Source organism: Pelobates fuscus, chromosome 1 (assembly GCF_036172605.1).
Source record: "Pelobates fuscus isolate aPelFus1 chromosome 1, aPelFus1.pri, whole genome shotgun sequence".
Lineage (NCBI taxonomy): Eukaryota > Metazoa > Chordata > Amphibia > Anura > Pelobatidae > Pelobates > Pelobates fuscus.
The window spans coordinates 217735571-217762720 of NC_086317.1; the positions used below are offsets into that span (position 1 = coordinate 217735571).

The 27150-nt window shown below is 38.1% G+C and overlaps 1 protein-coding gene across 1 annotated transcript in view; it reads right to left on the reverse strand.

The window, feature by feature from the left end:
• Nucleotides 1-2425: 2425 nt before the first annotated feature.
• AGO3 (argonaute RISC catalytic component 3) overlaps nt 2426-27150 on the reverse strand; it is a 76844-nt gene continuing 52119 nt past the window's right edge. The window contains exons 9-19 of the mRNA XM_063454724.1: nt 25311-25430; nt 24455-24577; nt 17866-17999; nt 16624-16808; nt 15503-15662; nt 12313-12403; nt 11708-11902; nt 8906-9043; nt 7440-7541; nt 5802-6001; nt 2426-4735 (exon numbers count right to left, since the gene is read on the reverse strand). Of these exons, the coding sequence (XP_063310794.1) occupies nt 4627-4735; nt 5802-6001; nt 7440-7541; nt 8906-9043; nt 11708-11902; nt 12313-12403; nt 15503-15662; nt 16624-16808; nt 17866-17999; nt 24455-24577; nt 25311-25430 (1557 nt within the window). The 3' untranslated portion in view covers nt 2426-4626. The remainder of the gene's footprint in view (nt 4736-5801; nt 6002-7439; nt 7542-8905; nt 9044-11707; nt 11903-12312; nt 12404-15502; nt 15663-16623; nt 16809-17865; nt 18000-24454; nt 24578-25310; nt 25431-27150) is intronic.

Here is a 27150-nt window from a genome sequence, read left to right on the forward strand (position 1 = left end):
GAAAGTTCAGGGTCTGCATGCAGAGGGTGGAGACAAGTCAAACACAGTTCTGGCCCTTAACATATTCTCATAGAGATGAATTGTATCTTGTATAACTATATGTATCTCTATGACGAAAGTTCAGGGTCTGCATGCAGAGGGTGGAGACACTGAATGGCAGTACTTCAGTGTGCAGCAGTGTCCCAGGAAGCACCTCTAGTAGCCAACTGCTGAGTGGCCGGTGGAGTTATCACTAGGCTGTAATGTGAACACTACATTTTCTCTGAAAAGACCGTGTTAACTGCAAAAAGGCTGAAAGGGAATGATTCTACTCACCAGAACAAATACAGTAAGCTGTAGTTTTGGCGATTATAGTGTCCCTTTAAACAGAATACATGAGCCATAATAAACATGAGAGAGATATGTGGAGCTTAAAATTTTATTTTTAGTGGAATGCTACTGTAAATATCCAATGAAGGGTATAAGTAGAGTCGATGTACACACTAATTATCAAGATTCATTGAAAGGAGAATTATTTGAACTGAAAGTGCTACAACTTTAATTGGAAAGTTAAATATATAGCTTGTTAGTTTGAGTTCAAGAGTGTTTTGTATAGTGCTAAAGTTAGAAATATATTTTAACTTTCGATTGCACCCGTCTCTAGAAAGCACTTGAGACCAGATGTCACTCTTTTACCTGAACTAATGGTTTACTCAAAACTAAAATCTTTTTAAAACTGTTCATATAAAATAGGACAGTCCTTTGTGTAAGTGACATTGTTAAACCCCCACTGAATGGTGGTTTGCATAATTGATTTATCACCTCCCTCCCCCCCCCCCCTCCTCCTCCTCTCTCCTCTCTCCCACCCCCAAAAATGTATTAAAAAAAAAAAATGTTCATAGCTTGGCCATTACTATGTTTTTGTTTTTAAGCAACACTGTCACATTGCAGGTTGTGTTTTTACATTAATACTTTTCTGCCCCTCTATTTAAAATTCACTTTAGATTATGAATCACATCATAAAAATTAGAGACTACTTTTTCTTATGTAGAGCATTATCTTTGGCAACAGGCAGAGTTTACTGTCCATTTCAGTTGCCATGGCAATTTACCCTTAATCCAGCAGTCAAAAGAATCTTAAACAAGACATACTGCAGACCTCATGGACAGAGGAGAACAAAATCCCAGCTCCCAGGTAAACGTGCAAGGCATTAAAGATAATAACTATGAATAAAGGCAAGTGGCATTGGAGGGCACAGAACATTAAATGTACAAGTGGCAAAGGAATCCTTACCCACTCCCCAAAACACGACAGTGGCGCTTACAGAGGTAGAATATCTATAAAGTTTTTCAATATATAAGACAAAAATCTGAACACAATATTTAGGGGTGCACAGCCCTGCCTTCCCCTTGGGAACTTTTTGTATAAAGTAAATATTAAAAATTTAAGTCATGAGGGACTGCTACAAAAATGTATCCCCAGACTGCAAAATTTGTGAGCAGAGCCCAATTTAAATTTGTGAAATGTAGTTAAGGGGACACTCCACTGCCCTAATACACGGTTTAATAGTTATACCTCAATAAAAAACTTGCATGCCTTTAATTATGCATTTTTTCATTGCTGGTATATATAAAACTAGGTTGCAAAGGCAGCAGACAAGAACTGCAGGTTTTTCAAACACTCCCCTTTTAACCTCGCCAAGACTTTCTGTGGCTTTCCATCCACAGACTTCCCAATGCCGTTCAATGAGAAGTCTTTGTAATGACGTTACACTTGGCAATTGCTGCCTCTTGAGTACAGCTCCACTGAGCTAACCAAACAGGATCGGTTGTCTGCTTGAAATGACACTCTTCCCACAAAGCTTTTCAGCAAAAATGTTCCTTAGGGGTCTGGAGTGTCCCTTTAAATGTATTTTAAGTTGTGTATCATGCTCTGGGAAAACTTGTTCTGTTGGTAAGTGTTCTATTTTACAGCAGTGTAGCTGTGATTTATTATTTCTAAAAGATCTGGGGTGACACGGTTGTACATAACTGTTCCTACACCAACATGCGTTCTCTCTTTTATGTCGAGAAGGAAAATAATTAAGATAAAAAAAAACAAAAAAAAAAAACTGCTGTTATTTGGCATTAGATAATGTGTGTAAATATAAGAGAAATACACCAGTCCCCCTGAAAAAATAGTTTGGTATAATTGCTAGTTAAACAGATTTAACCAGAAAGAAAGCATGCAAGGCAACTATACCACCCCTTCCATTTTTAAAGAGCTTTTGTTAAACTGGCATGATTAGTCATATTACATTGGAAATCATCTATGTATTCAATCTGAATTTGGCCCAACATAACCAAGTCTAAAAAATTCTTAACATATTTAACCAGGAGAGTTCTAAAGTGCTGAGCAAACAAGAGACTGTTTCTGTAATGATGAAAGGAAAAGCAGACACACATGCTAACCAATCATTTCCAATTTATTGAACCGTTTTCCCTCCACAAATTCCATGTATATTTGCTACCAAATACAGCTGCCTTTAGAAGTAAACTGCAATGCATATAAATACAAAATCTGGTGGTGTTAAAATAGACAGAAGATCAGTCACGTGTGATTGCAAAATTCTAATCTAGTAGCTGCATTGGTCCATGGAGAGTGTTGGACTTTCATTGACTGAAATGAGGTTTCTTCATTAGGACATTGGGTAAATTAAATTCAATGATCTCACTTTACTTTCACCCAGTAAAATGAACTTCATTATGCACATACAATATGCACTCCTGTATCCGTGTACAAACTACAATCAAGAATTCATATATATATATTTATATATTGGTCCGTAGGGGAAAAAAATAAAAAACTACTTGGTATTTAAAGCAAAAGTACCAAACATTGCACAATTCACACTGTTGGAAACCGGTTTCTTGTAATATTTCACAATTAAAGTGTAGACAACACTTTCAAGAAAATGTCAGTGTTATATAGATTATTAAAATAATACCACCAAGGCTACTTTGACACTTCCCTTTCATAATTAAGGCTTTTATGCAATGCTCTGCAGATCCCATTGGCAGTGTGGGAATTAAAATTAATTTCTGCTTATTGCACTATAATCAGCTAAATAAAACGAAAAGCGTCATTTACAACATTACAGTTCCCTAACAAGCAAAAAAAATAAAAAATATAAGGAAAATGGTTTGCCAATAATACGTTCTGAAATAATTAAATTAAGTGTTATTACTCTAATAAATATTTTTAAAAAATGACTGGAAAAGTTTTACATTACAACATGTAACTGAAAGTATATAGGAGCAAAAATAAAATTGACAAGAAGAAGAAAGGAAGTCTACTGTTTAAAGAAACAGTAGAAAATGCTGCATCTTCACCTTTCTACACTAGATGTTGCTATAACTAGCAGCGTGCATTGAAGCATTTCCTGAAAGAATGCAGTAGAGTTTAAAAACACAACTGTAATTTTATATTTATATATGCAGGGTGGTCACAATGCTGTGCAGCCCTCACTAGCTCAAACAGTAATGTCCTGAATAAGTAGGCATCCATGTTCCAATTGTTACAGTAAGTTTCTAGTAGTGAGGTGGAAAGGTGTAGATGCAGCACAAGAAAGACATGTGTAGATCAATACTAAGCACTCTTTACCTGGCTTAACTTGCAACTTCGGTGGTAGGTTAGAGGTGATATGGTCAGATGGAGAGCCTTAGCATTGTGCACATGTAGTCATGATATCTACCAGCAAACTATAGTTTGAATAGACCGACAGACGCACTGGGGTTGGGAAGTAGTACACATACAACAGCAGTACTGAAGACACCTATTAAAAAGGTGTGAGGGTAAATGGGGGGGGGGGGGGGGGAAGCAGACCTACGCTTTTAAACAACATTCTTCATCCTCTTTTATAATTAGCTAGATTTACTCATACGCCACATTTATACAACACTCGCATACCTTGACATTCACACAAGAAGGGCTGCTTGTATATTTTAATTTTCCTGTGCTACTGCAAGTCATTCCCTATGCCACCAAAGGTGGTAAAAGTTCATGGCCATGTATACTTTACATTCTCACACTTTAGCATCACTTGTCTCTGAAAAATAAGCAATACATTAAATACATTTAAGGACATCAGGATTACATTACACTGCTATAAGTAAAATGGTGCTACTTCCCCCACCAGTCAAATACAGCAGTGTATGAGGAGAAATATATAAAATCTCCATCCAAGCGTACCACATACACCCTTACTATTTTCTAGTTACATTTTTTTTGTTTCCTTGCAAAGACAGCTAGGGCTGCAGAGCAAATTGAGGTAAAGGCATAAAAGGGTTAAAATAATGGAAAGTAACAAAGACAAAACAAAAGCAGTGCATCCAAGTGGAGGCTCCATTACAACGATCTAGCAGTTGGCTGGTTTTATATTGCATAATAGTGCTGTTCATCATGATCTTCTATGCCGAGGACTAACCCTCCCTTCAATCAACTGCTCCTGGGCTTCAGTGCAAGCTAGAAGGGAGCACTGGGGAGAGTTAGAAAGGGCAATGCCCTTGATAGGGAACCACCCTCTTAAGCCCTGGAACCCACGTGGCAGATCCTTCGGATTGCTTGCAGTAAGTCAAACCTGTGCGTGTTTTGGGGGTAAGGTCGCTTTCATGCGAAGTACATGGTGCGTAAGGTGTCCTGGTGAATCTGCACAGCCTTGGCTAGGGCTTGTGGGTCCCGTCCATTGCTTTGTCCAGATACGTGGCTTCCTTCGGCACTGAAAAAAATAAAAATTCAACCATATAGCTTACAAACTTTTTTTTTTATGAAATTAAGCTTTAAAAAAAAAAAAAAAAAAAAGTGGAATAGCAACATCCTAAAGAAAACAACTTAACACATGCTTACAGGAAATCATGGTCTTGTATTAAAATTTTCCCCTTTACCAACAGGTGAAATTCATATGACATGCAACTATACAGAACATTTTTGTTTGATTTTATACCTATAAACATGACCTAGAAAAATGTTAAATCTATCTATGTTGCTCCCAAAAGTAAAAAACAAACAAAAAAATAAATAACTTAAACTACAAGAAAAAAACAAAAAAACAGTGTGATCTTTGGGAGGTAACACTCCTTTAAACTAGAAAGCTTTGAGTTTTAGATTACTATTTGCAGAAGAAATCAACACAGGCTTGTGAAAGATGTAGGTTTTCAGCTGTAAAACATAGTTAAAGAATGCTTAAGCCACTATACTAAGGCTAAAACATATCCCAATTATTATTTTTTTCCTAGTGGCCTCCATAACGAAGTTTGCAGTAAAAATATCTCAAGATCAAAAGGATCAATATCTCATTCTAAAGAGACTGCATGGCTGTCTAGTTCATCTCTAACACCGCTAAACACTTGTAGTGGAGAAAGCCAAATCAATCAGAACCATAACTACTTTTGCATGTAGTGTATTTGTCTTTCAAAACAAATGATCCCATGTATCAAAAGATTGGCTTTAAATGCCTTCATGCCACCACTAACCAAAAAGGCATTTGTACAAACCGACCTTTCAGTAGCGTTCAAATTACAAAACTGGAATCGTCCTCAGCCACGTAGAAAGTGCAAGTTTTCTAACTTTAATATTTTTTTCTCTAGTACATCCAAGATCAACAAGGTCTCTCAAATACCTGCATACTGCATAATCTACCATGGAACACATGCATAATGGATTAAGAAACCATGGTCTAGATTACATGTATTACTATGGTCTTATAGATGTCAATATGAGCTGACCTTGCATTGTATTATGGCACCCCAATGAACTCATTGCTGACTAATCAATAGCCAAGTTACCTGTCATGCTCCTTGTCAACCAGGTGGTACCGTGCCCTAAATGCCACAAGATGGGCATAGTAGGCAGGTGCAGGTATGGAGACTGAGCGCGTGCAGCGCACGTATGTGTGGCACAGCTGGTAGGTCAACAACTGGAGTTCATCCGCTGTAAAGCAGTTATCATCCCATAAAACATGATAGTGAGAGGGCCTGCTGGTACCCTGCGTTGAGACAGAATATCAACAAAACATGTATAATTGGTTAAATGCTGTATGTAGCTGCTAGTGTTTAAAAACAATTATGTTAAAACAAATGCCATCAGATAGGAGTAAAGAAAAGAAAATAATACAGTCTTACATTCTAAAATAAGAGATTTGTTTTTTTTTCCTATTTCTCCAGCAGAATACATCAGCAATTCCAACCTAACAAGACTGAGTGAAAAACAACTGTACTCTAGTGCGGTTTTGGTGTATAGACCATGACCCTTCAGTCTCACTGCTCAATTATCTGCCATTTCGGAGTTAAATCCCTTTATACAGCCCCTGTCACACCTTCCCTGCCAGTAACGCTCACAGCATCAATTAAAGTTTTAATTTTCAATCGTATCTTACAGGAAACGGTTTTCTTTAGAAGTTCTTATCTCCTGTTCACTTAAATGTAATTACACACAATGCTGTTGAAGCAAACAACAGAACCGAAGGTAAAATGTAGATCTACCCTTGAGAAAGCCTCCCAGTTGGCAAAAAAACGGTGTGTTTTAATCAAAGTATAGTTGGCATTCACTACTAGTTGTGCTTGTCCATTTATTACACTTTTTAGGCTTTTAGATGCTTTAATTATTATTTTATTTTCTTCTGTTCCTGGTACTAAAATACTTACCTAATAAGGAAACTTTGAATACTACTGCTTGAAGGATCTATGCAAAATTATAAACCTGGTGGGGATTATACCACCCAAGCGCTACCATCTGAGCAGGATCTACTGCTCCACTACTACTGAGTAGAATATTCTTACTTTTACAATAATTATTACATTGCTTACAGTGAGCACTATTTGTTTGCTGTTATCTTTTATATATTAAACTATACATTGAGTGACCAGCCCCCTACATATCCATCAGGGGGGTTTGTACCGCTGCAGGCTATTCAACTCAGAGCTGGTCTTATCACTTTCTCAAATGAGAGCGATATACCATATATATTATTGTTGTATGTCCTGCACCTAGTTCCATACGCTCTGCACCATCATTGGTTATTTCCAGCTTTTATTCCACATACTTCCACCATTTGAAGTCTTGACTCCAGCAATTGTGGACTAATTGGACTTCATATCGGCACAACCTAGATTTTGTGCATATTGTTTCAGTAAGGGGTTGAGGGTAACCCTTATTTAAGTGTTTGCCATTATATCTATACTCCGTTGACACTAGCGCTTATCCGGTGTATTTTCAGGTGGTGAGTAGGGAGGATGTGAGTCATAGCATGATTTAACTCATTTGACAGTTTTCTGCTGGAATTAGTAGAATGAAATACAAATGTGACAGATGCCAAACAGTCTTAAATTTAGTATAAATTTAGTGAGTATCACCTTATGTCTAAATTATAGTTCTACTAAACAAGCTATGGAATATATCAATGTATGCAATGTACTAAAACACACCTGTATTCCAGCATGGCTGCAGAGGTAAAAGTCAAACTCGTATGGATGTGTGATATCCGTGTCCACCGTTGTACCAGCTGGGATGTTTCCACTTCTCCCAACCTGATATACAGATAAAGAGATTGACTATGAACAAGCAGCATTCCTATAAGACACATTCATATAAGACACAGCCATGCTGTGCATCAGAGCCAAGAAACAATGTTTACAGTACACAGGGGTTAATAATTATAAAAAAAATAAATGCAACACTTTTTTTTTTACATTTTTATTTAACTTTTCCTATTTGCTCCAATCTAATCCCTAAAAAAAATCCTGTTCCATATTGTTTCTCTCTCCAGCTGCACTAAAATATCCCATTTCCCCCTCCCCCATATCCCAACCCAGCCAGTCTTCCTTTTTTTTTTTTTTAATTAAACAAAAACACATTGTAAATGCTTCTTTTTTCCAGTAATAATAATTTGTCTAATTTGTGAATGTAATCTGCAGAAAAAATGTCTTCAACGTATGAAGGTAGAGTAACAGTTTTATCCTTAAGATAAAACCAGGGGAAATTTGTGCAGTATTGCACAATATTGGTGCAAATTATAATTTTTATACATAACTCCAGAGAATACAAAAAAAATTCAGAAAAGGTAAACAGACAGAATCCTCAAAAGTGTTGCATATGAAGACACCCATGAATAGTTTGACAATAGGTGTAGTACTAGCAGTAGCACTTGACCATCAGCCTTGAAAAATCAAAGTATGGGTCAGATTTTGAACAGTAGATAATGTTTTGCAGTAATGTTAAAACCAGCACCAATGTAAGAAAGAATCAGATGTTGTCAATATCTTCATGAAGAAGAACTTCCGGTCCAACAGTACGTTTAATTATATTTGCCAACACTTCAAATATTAGGATCCCTAAGGCAAGAGAAAGCACGAGCGGCAATAGAGGCTTTGGTTTGCCTGTGGATTACAACCTCATAATATTAAACTATATATGTTAGCTGCAAGTGGGAGTTTTGAGCATGTCGATACTATAGACTGTTAAAAACTGAATGTTTGCATCAAACTGCAGAAAAGTAACCATATGCTTGCCTTTGCAAATAACTGGAACTTTTGCACCATTAAAAATTACATTTTTGTTTGTTGCTGAGATATTAGCAAGTGTGCAAGAAGATCCTCTAGAAAGATGTAGGGTGATTCAACAAAAAATTATACAATACACTGAAATCTTAAAACTCAAACTACTAATGAAGTTACGCATATGACAAGGTCCCTGATCATTACAGTGGACAGAAGAGATATTTACTCAAATAGCTAAAAGATTATGTCCTTGTACTCCAAGACATATGCAAATAATCCCAAACAGGAGAAGTATGCTTGTATGTTTCGGAAATACTTTAGGATACGTTGGGTATTTTTTTTTCTTTATTCTTATGGAAGGAGATGGTAATATAATATTTAAAAACAATACTTACTCTTTCAGTTCGGTCTGCACAGAAAAGCCTTGTGTGATGACGTTTTTGCACCACAATGTATGTAATTCCTGGCTGGTAGTCCTTTTCAAGACTAATACATGCTTCTCTGATCGCTAGCAGCTCGTAATATAACACCTGCTTGAAAACACACAAATACATTAAAGGAATTTATTTGAAACAGATTTTTATCCCCTTCACAAAAATAAATAAATGCTACTACCTTAAAGTTACTCCCAATAAAATATGTACAGGCAAAAAACAAAAAAAAAAAACCTGTACTCTGTAGGTGCATTAAAGGACCACTCTAGTGCCAGGAAAACATACTCGTTTTCCTGGCACTAGAGTGCCCTGAGGGTGCCCCCACCCTCAGGGACCCACTCCCGCCGGGCTCTGGGGGGAGGAAGGGGTTAAACTTACCTCTTTCTCCAGCGCCGGGCGGGGAGCTTTCCTCCTCCTCTCCTTCTTCCTTGCGACGTCATCGGCTGAATGCGCATGCGCGGCAGGAGCCGCACTCGCATTCAGCCGGTCGTAATAGGAAAGCATTTACAATGCTTTCCTATGGACGCTTGCGTGCTCTCACTGTGATTTTCACAGTGAGAAGCACGCAAGCGCCTCTAGCGGCTGTCAATGAGACAGCCACTAGAGGTTTTGGAGGCTGGATTAACCCTCAGTATAAACATAGCAGTTTCTCTGAAACTGCTATGTTTATAAAAAAAAAGGGTTAATCCTAGAGGGACCTGGCACCCAGACCACCTCATTAAGCTGAAGTGGTCTGGGTGCCTAGAGTGGTCCTTTAAAAATGTTCTTAAAGAAATGGCTTTTATGAAATGGATGCCACAAAAGTTACAGCAAACTAATAGAAATCAGTGTTGACGTAACATGTGCAGTGCGTGTAACTAATGGTTTGTCGATATCAGGAAGATAATTTTAGTGCACATGTTAAACCATATAAAAAGTTCAGATGCTTAGGCGTAAATGAGGAATTAATTTACTTCTCCTTTCCGATGTTATTCAATGACAGACAGGGCAAGCTTGCAAGCATCACACACTATGCCTTGCTTGAATGTTTAAGATTATTTATTTTACATTTTAGAAGGCTGAAGAAATAGGTTCCCCATCGGGGACCGGTTCAGGTGGGGTAATGGGGATTCAGGAAAATGAAGCACACCATAAATCAGATCGGCGGTCTCACTAGGCAGAAGAAACTGGACGGTGTAAGTATTTGGCTGTGTGATGTGATTCAGGCTTATTGAGTTCCCTCAAGCTGAAGTTTTGTTCTGCTGTTCACGCAGGGCAGCATGCAGTGAGATTTTGGAGGCCATTGGAGCAACTAAATGATCTCCATTTGTCTATATATACATAGGGATTAAGGAGAGAGCGCAGGTAACTTTATTTTTTTTGGTTTTTACTATATATTGGTGCTGATGTGTACTGTAGTCATTGCTGCCGGCCCAGTAGTGTTGGGAGTGAGCGCAGGACTTCTCTTTTTGTATTTACTTTGTATCACACAGCCTTGTTACAATGCTGCTGCCCATCCCATGTGTTCCCTATTAAGGGTTAATAAGTAAATAGGGGTGTATATAAAAAAAAATACCCCTCTCTGTCTCATTAGAGATATCTTTGCCAGAAGCTCAAGGAAGCAGGCTGAAGGGTCAGTGTCGCTTAGGGGGGTGCCTTGACGTTGGCAGGCGGGCATTCCCTCCAATGGCCATTGGAGCAACTAAATGACCTCCATTTGTCTAAATATACATAGGGATTAAGGAGAGAGTGCAGGTAACTTTATTTTCTTTGTTTTTTTACTATATATTACGGCTGATGTGTACTGTAGTCATTGCTGCCGGCCCAGTAGTGATGTGAGTGAGCGCAGGACTTCTCTTTTTGTATGCAGTGAGATTTTGCTTAATTGTAGCTCAAATTTACTGGATTTACTAAGATACACTTCCATCAATCTTGAGTGTCAGGCTTGCATCTCTGCATATCAGAATCAATTCCTGCTGTTCCCGAGACTGTGTGATGATTCTAAGATGGTGCCATGGCAAATGCTTCCACAACAGAGAGCCAGAGATGAAGGGAATGTTTCAATGCAAAATTTGAGGAGCTCTGCCAGGCGCTATGGCACCGCATCAGCTTTCAGAATTATATCCCTACCTCACTTAATATACTAAAATCCCAAGATGCCGCTTTATCTTATTGTTCTCCCTCTGGGCTCTCCATGGGTTCTCCATGCCCCAGGGCTCCCACGGGAGCACGATCCTGCCACTTTGAGTGGGGGGATCCTTGGACATAGGCTTCCTTTAATGCCTGGACTCAAGTACGTGAGGCGTAATGGTACTGCAGACAAAATCCGGATCACTTGCATTAAGCCCGTGCAGTATTTTGTGGAGCGAGAAGTGAAACTGTGTCCTGCATGGAAAAAGACTGTCTATAGTTGCCTACCTGTGACATAAGATGACTAAAGGCTGTCGGAAATTCTGCAAATCCATAGCAATTACTCTTTTAGCATTGCAGGGATTTCTGTTCTTTTCTTAATATTAATGGTATCCAGCGGCACCACAGTTTAGTTATTTAAACCATTTGACCTAGCTTGACTTTCCTTAAACTCACAGCTGACACTATTCTTAAGACAGAGACTATAGTGTTCTGTTGTTCCTATGGTGATCTGATGTTCCAGTTTCTTACTTGTGCACCTATTGTCAATGTTTTACATGTTGCACTTAAAATGTGGGAGTATATGCTCTCTCATCATTGATATAATACAATTAAAAATTCTTAATATAAAAATAAAATAAAAAAAACACTAACCTGTCTGAACTGACCCTCAGAAACACCATCTCGGTAAAAGATGATCCGGGTAGGTTTGAAACGTGTGGATTTATAGAACTGTATCAACAGCTCCCTCACCATTGATGCCAAATCATGTATGATTTCCTGTCGAGGACGCTGTACTCTGACTGTAGCGCAGTAGCGGCTAGGGTGTGCATCCATACTGCCTACAACCTAAAACCAAAAAGCACATTTGAGGATTTGGAGACATTATTCAACTAAATGTATTACTAAGACAACATTTTCTGCAGCTGTATTAAATTTTACAATGGCTTTTAAACTGAAAAAAAAAAACAGAAAAAAGACAAACCAGACCAAGCAAGTTTAAGATGGAGGATGAAAAGAACTACAATGCACCTTATGCTAGATGGCAAAAATTCGGAATTCACATGGCAATTTAATGAATTCTCTGACTTAAAGTGCTAGCTTAATTGGATAGATAAAAAGGGTCTCTCTCTTAGCTCAATCATTCTTCATATATTAAGACAACTGCATTTCAAAGTGTGTGAAATTTTCACCAATGCTGAAAATCTTGTTAAGTACCCGAGAACAGATTATGCAAACCTAGGACGAAGACTACTTACAGCAGCAATTGAGGGTTTCTTGCCATCCCCAGCAGGAGGGTGCGTGACATCCGCTCCCAAGAAGATCACAGGTTGTTGGAAAACAGATGGCCTAAAAGACAAATGCATTGCTCTTAATGAAACAATACTAACAAAACAAAGACCTCCATTTCTTTAAGCTTAGCCAATGAGTGTAGATAAAATGTGCAAAAGCTCTATTCCATCCTTTCTAATCACAGCAGAAGAATTGTAAAATCTTGAAATCAATCAAACTTTTCCCCATATTTAACAGCAAACGTTGTAGGTCACACTTTGTTCTAACAGGGAGAGGCATTATACAAACATTAAAACACTGTATTTACATTCTTGTGCCCACATTTTTATTTTTCTTAAAAAAGTATATAAATAAAATTCCCAGAAAAACCCACCAAGCTCTTTGCAATAAACTATGTTTTTGACCATTTGGTTTTTCTTGTAATTTTTTATATTGCTGTAAGAACATTTCGCCCAATAAAAACAATCAAATACATAGCAAAATAAAACAAATGACATTAAAATTAACAATATAATCACCAAAACAGCTTTAGCTTAATGAAGCAGTTTTAGTGTATTTTTTATTTTATTTTATTTTTTTAATTCTTTATTTTCGTGCTATACGGTATGCAGACAAGCCTTCTATGCCACAATAGCAGGTACAGGCATATTAACGCAAACATTATCATCATGACACGAGTCAGTTGCACATTTTTCTTTTTTTTAGTAAACAGGATGTGTACGTAACTTTTGGCAGTTTTGGTGTATTGATCATGCCCCTGCAGTCTCACTGTTCAATTCTTTACCATTTAGGAGTTAAATTACTTTGGTTTTGTTTATGAAGCACGTTGCATCACATCCCCTGGCTGTGACTGAAACCAGGTTTTTTTTTTTGTCATGCAGACTGTCACTTTCAATCAGATGCAACTTTCCTTAAAGAAACACTATAGGGTTAGGAACACAAACCTCTATTCCTGACCCTATAGTGTTAAAACCACCATCTAGCCGCCCTTATCTCCCCATTACTCCCTAAATATAGTAAAATCTTAATTGTATTCAAGTCTGCAGCTGCTGGCTCTGCCCCTGATCTGCCTGATGACATAATCAGAAGTGGTGGTCTGAGACTGCTTCCCCATAGGATTGGCTGAGACTGTCAAGGAGGCAGATTAGGGGCAGAGCCAGCCCAAGCCAAACACAGTCCTGGACAATCAGCATCTCCTCATATAGATGAATTGAATCAATGCATCTCTATGAGAAAAGTTCAGAGTCTGTGCAGTACTGCCATTCAGTGTACAACACTGCTCAAGGAAGCACCTCTAGTAGCAATCTGAGGAGTGGCCAGTGGAGGTATCCTTTGGTTGTAATGTAAACACTGCATATTCTCTAAAAAGGCAGTGTTTGAGGCAAAAAGCCAGAAGGAAATTATTCACCACTACTCACCAGAAAAATTACAATAAGCTGTAGTTGTTCTGGTGACTATAGTGTCCCTATAAAAAGATTTCTGCTCTGTAAATTTACCTTTAATTACATACAGGAGGCTCCTGTAAGGTGCAGCAGGCCATTTAGAGAGCAGGAGATATTAAAAAAAAAAAAAAAAAATCTAAATTAAACTAAATTTGGAATAAAGGAAGAGTAAACATTAGATCACTTTTACAGGTAGTGTTTATGAAGGCAGTGTAAGTCACATGTAGGAAAGTGTGACAAGGGCTGCATAAACAAAATAATTTACCAAAACTGCTTCATTAAGAAAGTTGTTTTAGTGACTATAGTGTCCCTTAAGTAAAGCAAGGATATCTGGTGAGCAATAGTGAAAAGCAGAGGATCATAAACATTGTCACATTCAGTTTCTCTTTACCCTGTGACATGATACACTTATCTTGCGTTTCACGGTGGACAGGCCCTAATTATAGGACCACTATAGTGCCAGGAAAACATACTCATTTTCCTGGCACTATAGTGCCCCCACCCTCAGGGACCCCCTCCCGCTGGGCTCTAGGGGGAGGAAGGGGTTAAACTTACCTCTTTCTCCAGCGCCGGGCGGGGAACTCTCCTCCTCCTCCTCCTCCTCGGCTGAATGCGCATGCGCGGCAAGAGCGGCGCGCGCATTCAGCCAGTCTCATAGGAAAGCATTTATAATGCTTTCCTATGGACGCTGGCGTCTTCTCACTGATTTTCACAGTGAGAAGCACGCAAGCGCCTCTAGCGGCTGTCAATGAGACAGCCACTAGAGGCTGGATTAACCTTATTATAAACATTATTATACCTTATTATAAATATATAACCTTATTATAAATATAGAAAAAAGGTTTAATCCTAGCTGGACCTGGCACCCAGACCACTTCATTAAGCTGAAGTGGTCTGGGTGCCTAGAGTGGTCCTTTAAGACGACTTTCAAGCTACTTTACAACTACCATCTGGAGCATCATGGGAAAGTTTATTGAACATTTTTTGTTTGGATTATCAGCACTTATTTTTATGCTTACCAAAGATTTTTCACCCCTTTTACTGAAATTTCCAGACTTATGGGGATGCTTTGGTAGGTACAAGAAACAGGTTTCACACATAATATAAATTTGGACTGGTGATTCCTTTTATTGTGTTTTGTTTTTACATTTAAATTAACACTATAGTGTTACGAATACAAACTTATTTATAATACTATAGTGCTGGACTATATGTTTTAAGTTACCAACCCCTCTCAGAATAGAGTTCATAGGTAGTTTTTCTCCATCACCGCACTGGTTTCACTGTGGTTCGCACTGGAGTCTGGCTCTGCCTCTATGGTTGAGAATCAATCTCAATCTCAGCCAATCCAGTTCTATCCCATAGAAAAGCATTGGAGGTTAGTGCGCATGTGTAGCAAAACGCCAATCAATGCATTTCTATGGGGACTATTACTGGCAGAGGCTCTAATCCTCAGAGTACTGCAGTCTCACAGATATTTACTAAGCACACACGCACGCACGCACACACGCACGCACTTTATAAGATCATAGTTTCCAAGATACTGTAATACAATTCAAACCACATGATGCAAAGAATAAACATTTCTCAGTGATTTTGAATTAATCAGATATGAATAAGCAAAATCATATGGAGCTATCGTAAAAGGCCAAGATAAAGCTTTATCTTCCTATACAAGTCTTCAATGACCATAACAACTACAAACATAACTTACCGTTGATGTGGGACTAAAATATTGTTAATCCCTCCGAGTTTGACATTAATTTTTAGGCACAGGTTTGAGAGAGTTTGAGGAGATGTTTTTATTACATTCTTCACTTGAACACACTGAGTGGCCATTCCTAGCAATGTGTCCCCAACGCGCTTTACCTCTGCTGTTAATCAAAAAGGGAAAATTATACAATGAAAAGACTACCTCACTTACAATGCAGCACACTGTATGGCACAAACAAGTGAATTAAATGATCATCCAGCTTAAAGAAAGAAAAAAAACACGTTTGTTTTTAATAAAGGAAGAGGAGGGATTTTCCTTCTATGAAATATAATTTGCCTAGATAGTTTGTTCAGTCTGTTGAAATTAAAAGGACAGACTAAGAACAAACATAAATCTAACTATACTTTATATTTTCACAGGATATTGTATTTTAATGTAATGAAAATTGTTGCGTCCTTTCAGGTCATATGAATGGTTTAGTCAGTCATTTGGCCTTTAATGGGATACTCCAGGCACCCAGACCACTTCTGCCCATTGGAGTGGTCTGGGTGCCAACTCCCACTACCCTTAACCCTGCAAGTGTAATTATTGCAGTTTTTGTAAACGGCAATATTTACCTTAAAGGTTTAAGTCCTCCTCTAGTGGCTGTCGAACATAGAACATGAAAAGTGTGTTATAAAGACGCTAGACGTCCTCACGCTATGTGAGGACCTCCAGCATCGCTGAAATCCCCATAGGAAAGCATTATTCAATGCTTCCCTATGGTGAGGTCTTATGCGCGTGCGGTCTCCCCCCACCGCCGGCATCGCATGCACAATGGGTGTCCCCCGCCGACGTCAGCTGGAGCGTAAACGGAGCCTGACCCAGTGCCAGGGGACATCGGCGCTGGATACAGGTAAGTCACGGAAGGGGTTTTAACCCTTTCAGCAACTTGGGATGGGGGGGTGGGAGGGAGAGGAGAACTGCAGTGCAAGGAAAACGGTTTGTTTTCCTGGCACTGGAGAGTCCCTTTAACTCAAGCTATTTTTATTTTATTTATTTTAAACAAAAACAGAGTATGAACCTCACTTCAATGTACACCTGTTTGAAAAGTAGATTATTTTAGCAATGGATTTACTTACCATATACAGGGGTTTTTCCTGGCAGGATGACAATAATGAGCTGGAGCCCAGAGTAAGTATTTTTGAGGTGTCTGAACATGGGTTCCACACTATCAGCCCCCTGAGCATATTTACAGAAGCATGGCTGGCCTTGGATGGGCATCCCTGCATCCTTGGAAATCTTACGAAGCTGGTCTGTGAATGCCCTATTTAATGAAAAGGAAGCAGGGTGGGGAGACAACTTAGCATTTACCTCTACCACGTGTAAACAATTCCACACTGTCCAAAGAAGACAGGCAACAAGTTAAGACATTGCATTTATTTCACAACCCTTACAGAACCCAGGTCACTTAACGGATGAGATGATGTTAACATTTACCGTAACTGCACAGGTTTAACATTTAATACCAGCTCTGGTTTTAAAACAAAACACAATCTATAGTGCATAAAGTTTTGTTTATAACCATGCATATATATATTTACCTTATAGAAAACATTTGTAACCAAAGTGATCATGATTGAAATTGACAATTCTAGCATGTGGAGGGTAAATTAAAGGCTAATAAATCTGTGTTATTTTACCAAGGCAAGCACTGCTAAGATTGGAACAGTAAACTTACACTAACTGGCATTTAAGAGGATGCAATTGTTCTGAGTCACGTGCTCATGTTTGTTCACTATGCACAAACTGTGTCTCACTTTCATTCTGAAGGGATACTTGAATCTTTCCCTGTCATCCAAACACTATGTTTGTTTAGTATGTTAAGATCACAAGTATAAATCCCTATAAAGCACTAACCTTTATTGATACATAATTTGAAAGAGGTTTTGCTACTGTACAAAAGAGGTGCGTTAGTAGGGGGTTGTTGGAGGGGCGATGGCTTAAAGGGATCCTAAAGGCAACAAAAACAGCTTAAGCTTAACAAAGCAGTTTGGGTGTATAGATCATGCCCTTGCAGTCACACTGCGCAATTCTCTGCAATTTGGGAGTTAAATTTCTTTGTTTATGCAGGCCTAGTAACATCTCCCTGCATGTGACTTACACAGCCTTCCTAAACAATATCTGTAAAGGGTCATTTAATGTTTACATTTCCTTTTTTGAAATGTAATCTAAATCTAATCCAGAATATGTTCTTTGGTAAATAACATAAGTTAACATTTGTTCTTTACTTTGTTGAATCAACCTATGAAATTAAACAGAACAGAACAATTCACAAACCTTAAAAAATATATATATATAAATAAATAAATACAATTTCTTACTTCAAAATTTCCTCTCGGCATTGCCTCTGTGTGGCAAAACATGCAATGGCCCACATCTTTATTTCCACACCAGTGTGGAACTGTTTTCCCCGCATGTCCCAAACCCCATGGCTCGGAGTTGCTACAGTACGATTCTTCAAGGAAGGAAGGAGATATTCACATGACAGAAAAATGAATGGGATTGTTAAACTAGTACCAATACAAAATCGCTTTCAACAGAAAACAGAAAAAAATAATGCTTGCTGCTCTCAAAACCCAGACATTTTACTTACCATAAATTCTTTTTTCCTTAACATACCGGTAGTACAGTGGGATCTGTATTTCTTAGAGGGACAAGCAGACTGCAAAATAAAAATAAAATAAATGTAAACAATCCCTCCTCCTTGCCTTATAAATGCGGAATTCTTCCTTACTCCCTCAGTAAATATCAAGAAACCAGCGTAAATGCAAAACATATACAGAGACCAGCATAAATGCAAACATAAATTTATTATCAAAATGAAGGGAGGGAAATTGTACTGCCACTATATTAAGGAAAAAAGAAATTATGAAAAGTAAAATTTCTGTTTTTCCTGTTATATAGTGGCAAGAGTACAGCTGGAATATAGCAAGATCCCAAAACAATGTCGACAAAAGGGTGGGTCTTCTAAAACGACAGCTTGGAGCAGCTTAGGCCCGAAAGCATCCTCTGCGGAGGAGAAGATGTCTAGCCTGCAGTGTTTGATGAACGTGCTGAATGACGATCAAGTTGCAGCTTTGCAGATATCCTTTGGTGAAGCATTGGATCTGACCGTCCCGGAAGTAGCAATTGCCCTGGTGGAATGGGCTTTTACTGGAAATGGTAAAGTTAGCCAACACCTTACGTATGCCAATTTAATGGTAATTGGTAATCTATCAAGCAACATAAGGCTTTGAGACTATTTATTCCTTGAAAATTAACAGATGATCTGATATCATGAAATCAGCGAAAATACAGTATATGTAAATTTGTTATGCAGTTCTTACATCTAGAAGATACTATTTTTTCGCTGATCGGAAGATGCAGAAACACAGAAACAAGGTAAACAGTAGGCAGACTCTTTCATAAAATGTTGGGCAAAAAAAAAAAAAGACGACTTCGGCTTGAGAACCACTTGGCAAAACGGACTGGAGAAATTAAAGCTTTATCTGCATAAGCAGAGTTCACAGCGTTTCATTAAGGCGGTTGTTCTAGCCACCAGAAAGATTGTCTTCAGAGATAGTAGATTCAAAGAAACTTCTTACAGTGGTTCAAAGGGGGCCTCATATAAGGCTTTCAGCACCACTGGTAAATCCAAGGTGTGAAAGGATTTTTCAAGGACTCCTTAGATGAACAGATTTTAAAGGAATCTAAACAGCAAGTGTGAAGCAAAATCCTGGACCAGAAAATGTTTAAGAGACGACACTTTAACTTTCAGGGTGGAGACACCAAGACTGGACAGAAAACCTAACTGTAGAAACTTGACAATTGTATTAACAGAACTTTGATGACAGTTATGATCTCTACACCAACATCATCTAGACTGTAAGCTCGTTTGAGCAGAGCCCTCATCTACCTATTGTTCCTGTGTCACTGTGTAATTGCCTCATCTATTGTAAAAATTGTAAAGCGCTGTGGAATTAGCTGGTGCTATATAAATACCAATAATAATAATAATATTAATAACAACAACATGGAAACATAGAATGTAACGGCAGATAAGTACCATTTGGTCAAACGAGTCTGCCCAATTTTAGTAATACTTTAATTAGTCCCTGGCCTTATCTTAAGGTTAGGGTAGCCTTATGCGTATTCCATGCATACTTAAACTCCTTTACTGTGTTAACCTCTACCACTTCAGCTGGAAGGCTATTCTATGCATGCACTACCTTCTCTGTAAATTAATACTTCCTGAAATTATTTTTAAACCTTTGCCCCTCTAATTTAAGACTATGTCCTCTTGTAGACCTTGCTTCGGATATACTCTATTGACTACAACCCTCTTGCCTGTCACTCAGCCACTGCCTAACCCATTCAACCAATGTAATGTATATATTCCAAATTCTCAAGTAAATCCTTTATGTAGACTTTCTTGTGTAGTTTAGCAGTAGGTTAAACACACACACACACACACACACACACGTTTTCATGAACGCCATGTTCATGTAGAATTATCCTTGCAGCAGCCAAGCCATTAATCGAAACATCTGGAATGACTATAGGGATTAGATTGTTTTCTAGAAGTTGTGTTGACACTTGCAGCTCCATGTAGGTCAAGGCCATTAATTCGAGAACCAAGCCCTGTTTGACCAATAAGGAATGATCGCCATTAGTCTTGCCTTGTTTACTCTGATTTTCTGAAGGACTCATGGAATTAAAGTCATCAGAGGAAATAGGTAAACCAGTTTGAAATCCCATGGAATTTACATCCCAGCCAGGAATTGAGGGTCGTCTTGTCTCAACTGGGAAGCGAAGACTGACACTTTCCTATTTTATCGTCTTACCACGAGATCCACTTCTGGTGTACAAAAACTTCCTATGAGACTTTAAAAGTTTTTCAAAAGCCCAGTCTGTGACCAATGAGCCCTGCTGAGGTCGTCCGCAATAATATTTTCTGACCCTTTTATAGGAGTGCCGAAAGACTTTAATTCTTCTTGTGCCTAATTTATAATGGTTGCACATAACAGGTGCCCCTTGTTTAATCAAATAGGATACCCCTGTGATGTGGTCTGATTGCATCATTATGGCCTTTCTTGTTATCCAAGGCTCGCACTCCTAAACAGCGTAGAACAGTGCTTTTAGTTCTTTGTAATTTGACGACTTGCGTGCCTCTTCCAGGGACCAAACCCCTTGGCAGAAGTGAGAATAAAGGTGAGCCTCCCATCCGAAATTTGAGGCGTCCGTTGTCATGACAATCCTTTCTCTCTGATGGAAAGGGTACCTAAAGAAAAGAATCTTGATTTTTTTTTCCCACCACGTTAACTGCTTTCGAACTTGCGTGGAAAGGCTGAACATTACGTCTAAATCTTCTTTCCTTCTGGACCAATGCTCAAGGATCTCCAATTGAAGGCCTCTTGCGGCTGCTTTTACCCACTTGACAGCTGGGATTAATGGAGTCAGAATGCAAAGAATGCTCATAGCTTTCCTTACTGAGCAAGTTAGTTCCTTTTGAAGAAACAAGACTTCTTTTCGGATTTTCCTTCTCTTCAGAGGGGGTAGATTATGAGTTAGGGTGTTTGAATCTACGATAAAACCCAGGAACTGAATAACTGATGAGGGTTGAAGCGGATATTTTTTCTTGGTTGATAATCCAACCATGATCCCTTGGTAGAGAGTGTAATTTGAATATTCTCCTGTAGACTATGTTGTGATTTTGCTATGAGAAACCAATCGTCTAAATAGGGTACTATGGCTATAGCTTTATAAATCTCCTCAGGGCAGAAGCTAGCCTTAAAGGGAGTGCTTTGAACAGATAAAATCCTACACTTTTTTCCAGAGGAAATTGCAAATCTTAAAAACCTTCTTGTGTCTATTGGCATAGGGACATGGAGGTATGTGTCTTTCAAATCTAAAGCCATCATGAAGTATCTTTTCAGGAGAATGAGTCACAGTTAGGTCTAAAAAACATTAACAAGTTAATTTTGTCTGAAAATTTTTGTATGGAAACAATATTAACACAGGACGAACCAAATGATCTTGCCGAGGAACCAAAAATCTTGAGTAAACTTTTTAGCCTTCTACTTTTCTTTCTACTTTCTCGATCATATTTTTATTTTATTTTTTTTAAATCACATGGCCTCTGCCAGGAGAGATTCTGTTCTGGCACGAGAAGGGTATGATGAAATCAGGAATTGTGGTCTTGGCTTTACTGTGAACTTTATCTTGTTCTGGATCCAGGGATTTTTAGTAGTCTTCTCCAATTCTTGGTTAAGCCGTGGGAGTCTCCCTCCTATTTTTACCGTGTCAGAATCTCTTCCTTTGGTCCTGTTTATTGGAATTATTTTCATTAAACCATTTGTCCCAAGGTTGCTTGCAAAAATTAAAGAATCCATCCTCATATCTGGATGACCTCTTCTACTTCCAGAAGAGTATCTACTATCCTGTGGCAGAGCTTTTTTGGTGTCTGGCATCTGTTATCACTTTGTCCAATGGAGACCCAAATAACCTATTACTTTCCAGTGGTAATTCACACAAAGCAGCTTTGGATGCAGTGTCCATCGTCCATGACCTCAGCCACAGAGCTCTTCTTGCTACAGAGGTTAGACCCATCATATAAGCTGAAGGCTTTTGAGATGTCCACAGACAGGTATAAAAAAAATTAATTGGTGTCAGGAATAGCTGATGCCCAACGCGCAGAATTTAAGTAAAAATTTAAGAAAACCCTAAAACGTGTTACCGGGCCTTAGAATGGCCAGACTCAACGTATAAAAGAAAGAAGAAAAAAAAAACACGACAGGATATTGACAAGAACGCAGAAACCATGGAAACAATTAACAAGCCAAGGGTCAAGGAATATAGAAGTCAGAATAGGCAGGAGCCAAGCCAAAGATAGTTGGATGGTCAGAAGGAAAGCCACAGTCAAATACACTAAAATTAATACCAGAAACGTGCTCTCGGATAACCACAATGGAAACCACGACAGGGCACAGAGAGATGGACAAAAAAAAACAAAAAAAACACCGTATGACCCAAACTGAAACGCACCCTGCGGACATAATGGCTCGAACAGCTTAAAAATTTAAATTTTGCACCGAAAACAGAGATTTGAAACTGCTCATACACAGTAGCACATTCAGAACCTCTGTGAAACGCACGTCCTCCCAGGCATGCAGTAGAACCCTGTGCGCAAGCGCAAAGCCTGCCTCGCAATAAGTGAACGGCCCATCAACGCCTCCAATCGCCGGGAAGCTCCACAGCACAAATGCGGCCCAAGTTACTTGAGCAGTGTCTTTTAGCTCACAACCCGGAGAGCTATTAAGACTGTATCCCCCATGACAGCAGCTTGTGCGCCTCACCTGCCTGCCTTCCTTCTTGCAGTCCACTCGTCCGTCCCAGTGCTGGGACAAGAAAATACTGAGGGAGCCCGCATTTATAAGTCAAGGAGGAGGGATTATTGAAATATATTTTTTTTGCAATTTGCTTGTCTCGCTAAGAAACACAGAACCCACTGTACTACTGCCACTGTGTGACAGGAAAATGACATTAGATAAACATGCCATATTCTCTAGTAAAGTAAATGTAACTTTTCGAAATGAAAAAAATTGATTTATTTAAGCTGAAAAAAACAAAAGTGTTCCTCCATGACATTTCCCCCCTCTAATTTGGGTTTGGCAAAAATTAATATACAGATAAGCTAAACATTAAATCATGTTGAAACATCAATAAGGGAGTATCCAGCAACTAAAACACTAATTCTTAATGAATGAGGAGTATATCAGAAACAGTAGGACAAAATCAAGATGAACTCAAAATAAAATGTATTTACAAAGTACCGAGTAATACTAAAATTCCTCTCTTTGAAAGTATAGAGATGGGTATATTAAAGATAAAGAGAGGAAGAAAACACATAAAGGTGTCAAGAAATTGTTTTATTAAATGAGTTGCCACATAGCACCACTTCAGATATTGACTACAATATACTTTCCAGAGTTCCAAAGGTTAGATCAATTTAACTATCTGTATAGTTGAGGGATGGGTGGGTATAAAGAAGGCTATTTTTCTTGAAGCAATACGTATGTAGATAATATAGGCACATTAGAGGGTTCACTAGCATAGGCAAGACTAACTAAATGAAAATAAGTAAGCATAGTGTGTAATGAGAAGCCAATAGAGGGTAGAAAGAAATCAAGGGTAGCAAAGGTGTCCCTGGAGACCAGATGGGAGATGTACAGCTAAATCACAAAGTGGAATATTGTATCCTTCTAGTGTACTGTGCCTCCCATTGGGCAAATATAACTATTTTCACACAACTGTCACCAGAAGTATACATTTGTAGGCAAGCATACCCAATCACAATTGAAACCTCGACTTTGCATGTATAGAAACACAGTTTACTAATCTACTAAACAGAGAGGAGTTAGATAGGAGAAGTTCATATATATAGCTAATAACTGTCTTGGTTAGCAATTAGCTATTTGCCAACTTACCCAATCAAAACCTCCAACTCCTAGCATCAAAGCAAATTCTCCCCCCATGTCTAGCCCCATAGTAAAGACCAACTAAAATCATTTTGAATAAAAAATTCCATAACCCCAGGGTATTGCATAATGTTTCAGAAAAACGCCAAACAATTCCAGTCTCAACCAGATCGACATGTATGCACCCTACCCTTTTAATAGGGTCCCATGTTCACAGCACGGCCTCTATTTCATAGACAATATCATCATGATAAATTCACTACGCTGGCATAAACTAATTTTAATGAAGTACTGTTTAAGTAAGCTTCTTGGTACATATGCGCATAAAGGTTCCCACATAGATTTAATTTACATTACATTTGTTACTCTATTAACACAAAAAAATATCATGGTTATCACAATGAGATGCATCTCTTTAGTAGCAGAAAAGGTAAAATACCAAAATTTCACATACTCTTCCTCCATACTGTAACATGGGGGCAGGAAGTACTCTCCCCGTCACGTGGGCCATCTCATCTCTGACTCGAAACTGAAACTCTTGTACAAAAGGATCAGCATCATAATTTGCACTTCGAACCTGAAAAGAGAATTAGCAGAGACAGTGAAGGAGCAGCTCAAAGTAGTTCCTATTAGGAAGTAACTTTATATTAAACAGCCACTGAATTGGTTTCCCTCTCAAATGACTTTAGTGATTATAAGTGACCATGGTGCTTGGAGTCTGTGTGCAGTTTTTCAATATGAAACTGCAGATACAGAGAGGCAGAGATCCAGTCTTTCTAAGGTCAAATAATATGCATATTCTTTGCACAAAAAGTTATTCACTGAGAGTGAGATTGGCAGTTTTCTGCAGCTATTCAGAAGCCCCCCACACCCCCCCCCCCCCCCCCCCCACACCCCGTCCCAACATATTGGGTAATATCTTCAGTGAACACTAAAGTTTAACGAAATACAACTATTGTTTTAGCTAAATAACACAATTTAAGTAGTTCACTAAATATAAAAGGACATGGTTCTCCTTGCAATAATAACAGCATCTATGTATTTAAAATGGTATAGAACAAAATCAGTTCTGATATATAATCAGAAAGGTTATTATTCTAAGCATGAATTATTTTAGCTGATTGAAAATACTAAAGATAACAACCAAGATTCGAATATCATCGTTTAAATTGAATCTCATTGACTAGTGATTTAAAACCACTATTTAAAATCAAATCCTACCTCAAAGCATTTCTATTTGATTGTTGCCTACAAGTTTAAGGTAACTTACAATTATTTTAAATAAAAAGGTACTGAGACGCAACACTCACCAGCCGGCTGATCTCCTCCTGCCTGTCTGGAGCAGACCTGGCTGTAGCCTTGATCATGGTGGATGTCTGATTGTCAGTCAGCTTCTTGATGCATCGCTGGCCAGCCACAATGTTACAGACCTGAAAATATAGAAATTGAAAGTGAAAAATAATATCTAAAGGCATAACTTAAATCATAGAAGAAAAAAAGGAAACTATACAAAATATTATACATTTACAGAATAGCAATGCACTATAACAGCAGACATCAGAAACACAATGAAACTAAAAGTTGTTTGTGGGTTTTATGTCCACCTGCAATGGCAGTGTTAGAAAGCCATTCCAAACATCATATACATAGATAAAGTAATCAAAAACCAAGTGTGAATTTTACTGAAATCACAGGTACCTGGTATGTTTGTAAAACTTTCTTCGCTCCATTTCTGTGTACTGAGTGACAACCAACAGTTTGATTTGGTGTGCTCTTGATGTCTCAGTACTCTCATTTAGGAGTTAAATAATTTTATTTATGTCTTGGTGCCAGATAACACAGGACAATTTCAGAGGTCTTGTGGAACCATGCCGTGATGCATCAGGGCTGTTTTGGCAGCACAAGGGGGACCTACATGTTGTTGGGCAGGTTTTAATTTAGTAGCTTATCAATGTATGCACACAAACGTAGGAGAGTGATTCAGGATTTTAAAGATAGAGGTTAGAGTTAAAATATTTTAATTACAGCTACCAAAGACATACAAACAATGGATCAAAGAAAGTTACTAGATTATAAAAATAAAAGAGAAGTTTAGCAATGGAATTCCTTTTATTTGTCAATTCTCCGAAGGTCACAACAAAGTAAGAAATATAACAATTACTGGCATTTATTACCAAGAGACCCGATCCTGAAGGAAATTTTACCACCAAAACCAAGGATAATACAGGGAGGTAGCCAAATGAAAACATTTAACAGATAATATTATAGAGAAACCTCTGGACAATATATAAAAAAAAAAAAAAAACCAACAAAAAACTTTGGATTCATATGAATTTTTATTATTATTTTTTTTAATGTGGTAGTTAGAACGCAAAATACAAAGGGGAAAAAAAGGCTTTAGAGAATTTACTGCTAATATGTATACTATTAGAGATGGAATAACTTTTAATTCTCAAAATGTTGCATACATGCTTACGTGTCCATGTGGGCTCAACTATATAGGGCATACCACTAGGTTAATGCGCACTAGGATCAAGATCACAGAATCAAGTATCACTGCACTTTAGGGATGATCATAATGTGGATTTTACATTGTTAGATTTTATAGGTATTCTAAGGATTAAAGGGAGGCGGGAGGGGGTGATTTTAATCAAAAGCTTTGTACTAAATAAAGATTTTGAATTAAAATATTTTATTTCCATCTATATTTAAATTAAATGATTTCATCTTCAATAATTTTTATGGAATTGCTGATATTTTTTTTCTTTGTTCAAAGTAAATTTTTTTTAAATATTTTTAAAACAGATTATGTATGGACATACATATGGTATTTTTATTGAGCTGGGTAAATTTTTGTTACTATATAAACCTAAGCGGAGACTTTCTTTTATCAAGTTAAACAATGATGTGCAATATATGTGTATGTGCAATAATAAACTAAATATTTCTGTTCTCAAGTACGAACGAATTATGACTAATTCACCCTGCTAACTTGTGGTGATTCACCACTGATGTATTATTTGTGAACATGGACTAAAAAAACGCAGTCATATGGCAATATGTAACTGAAGGATTGGCAAACGCACCAAGGAAGGGAATCGGATCATTACCATTTGCGCTCTTAAAGGCCCTTCTCCAAGAAGGAGAAAG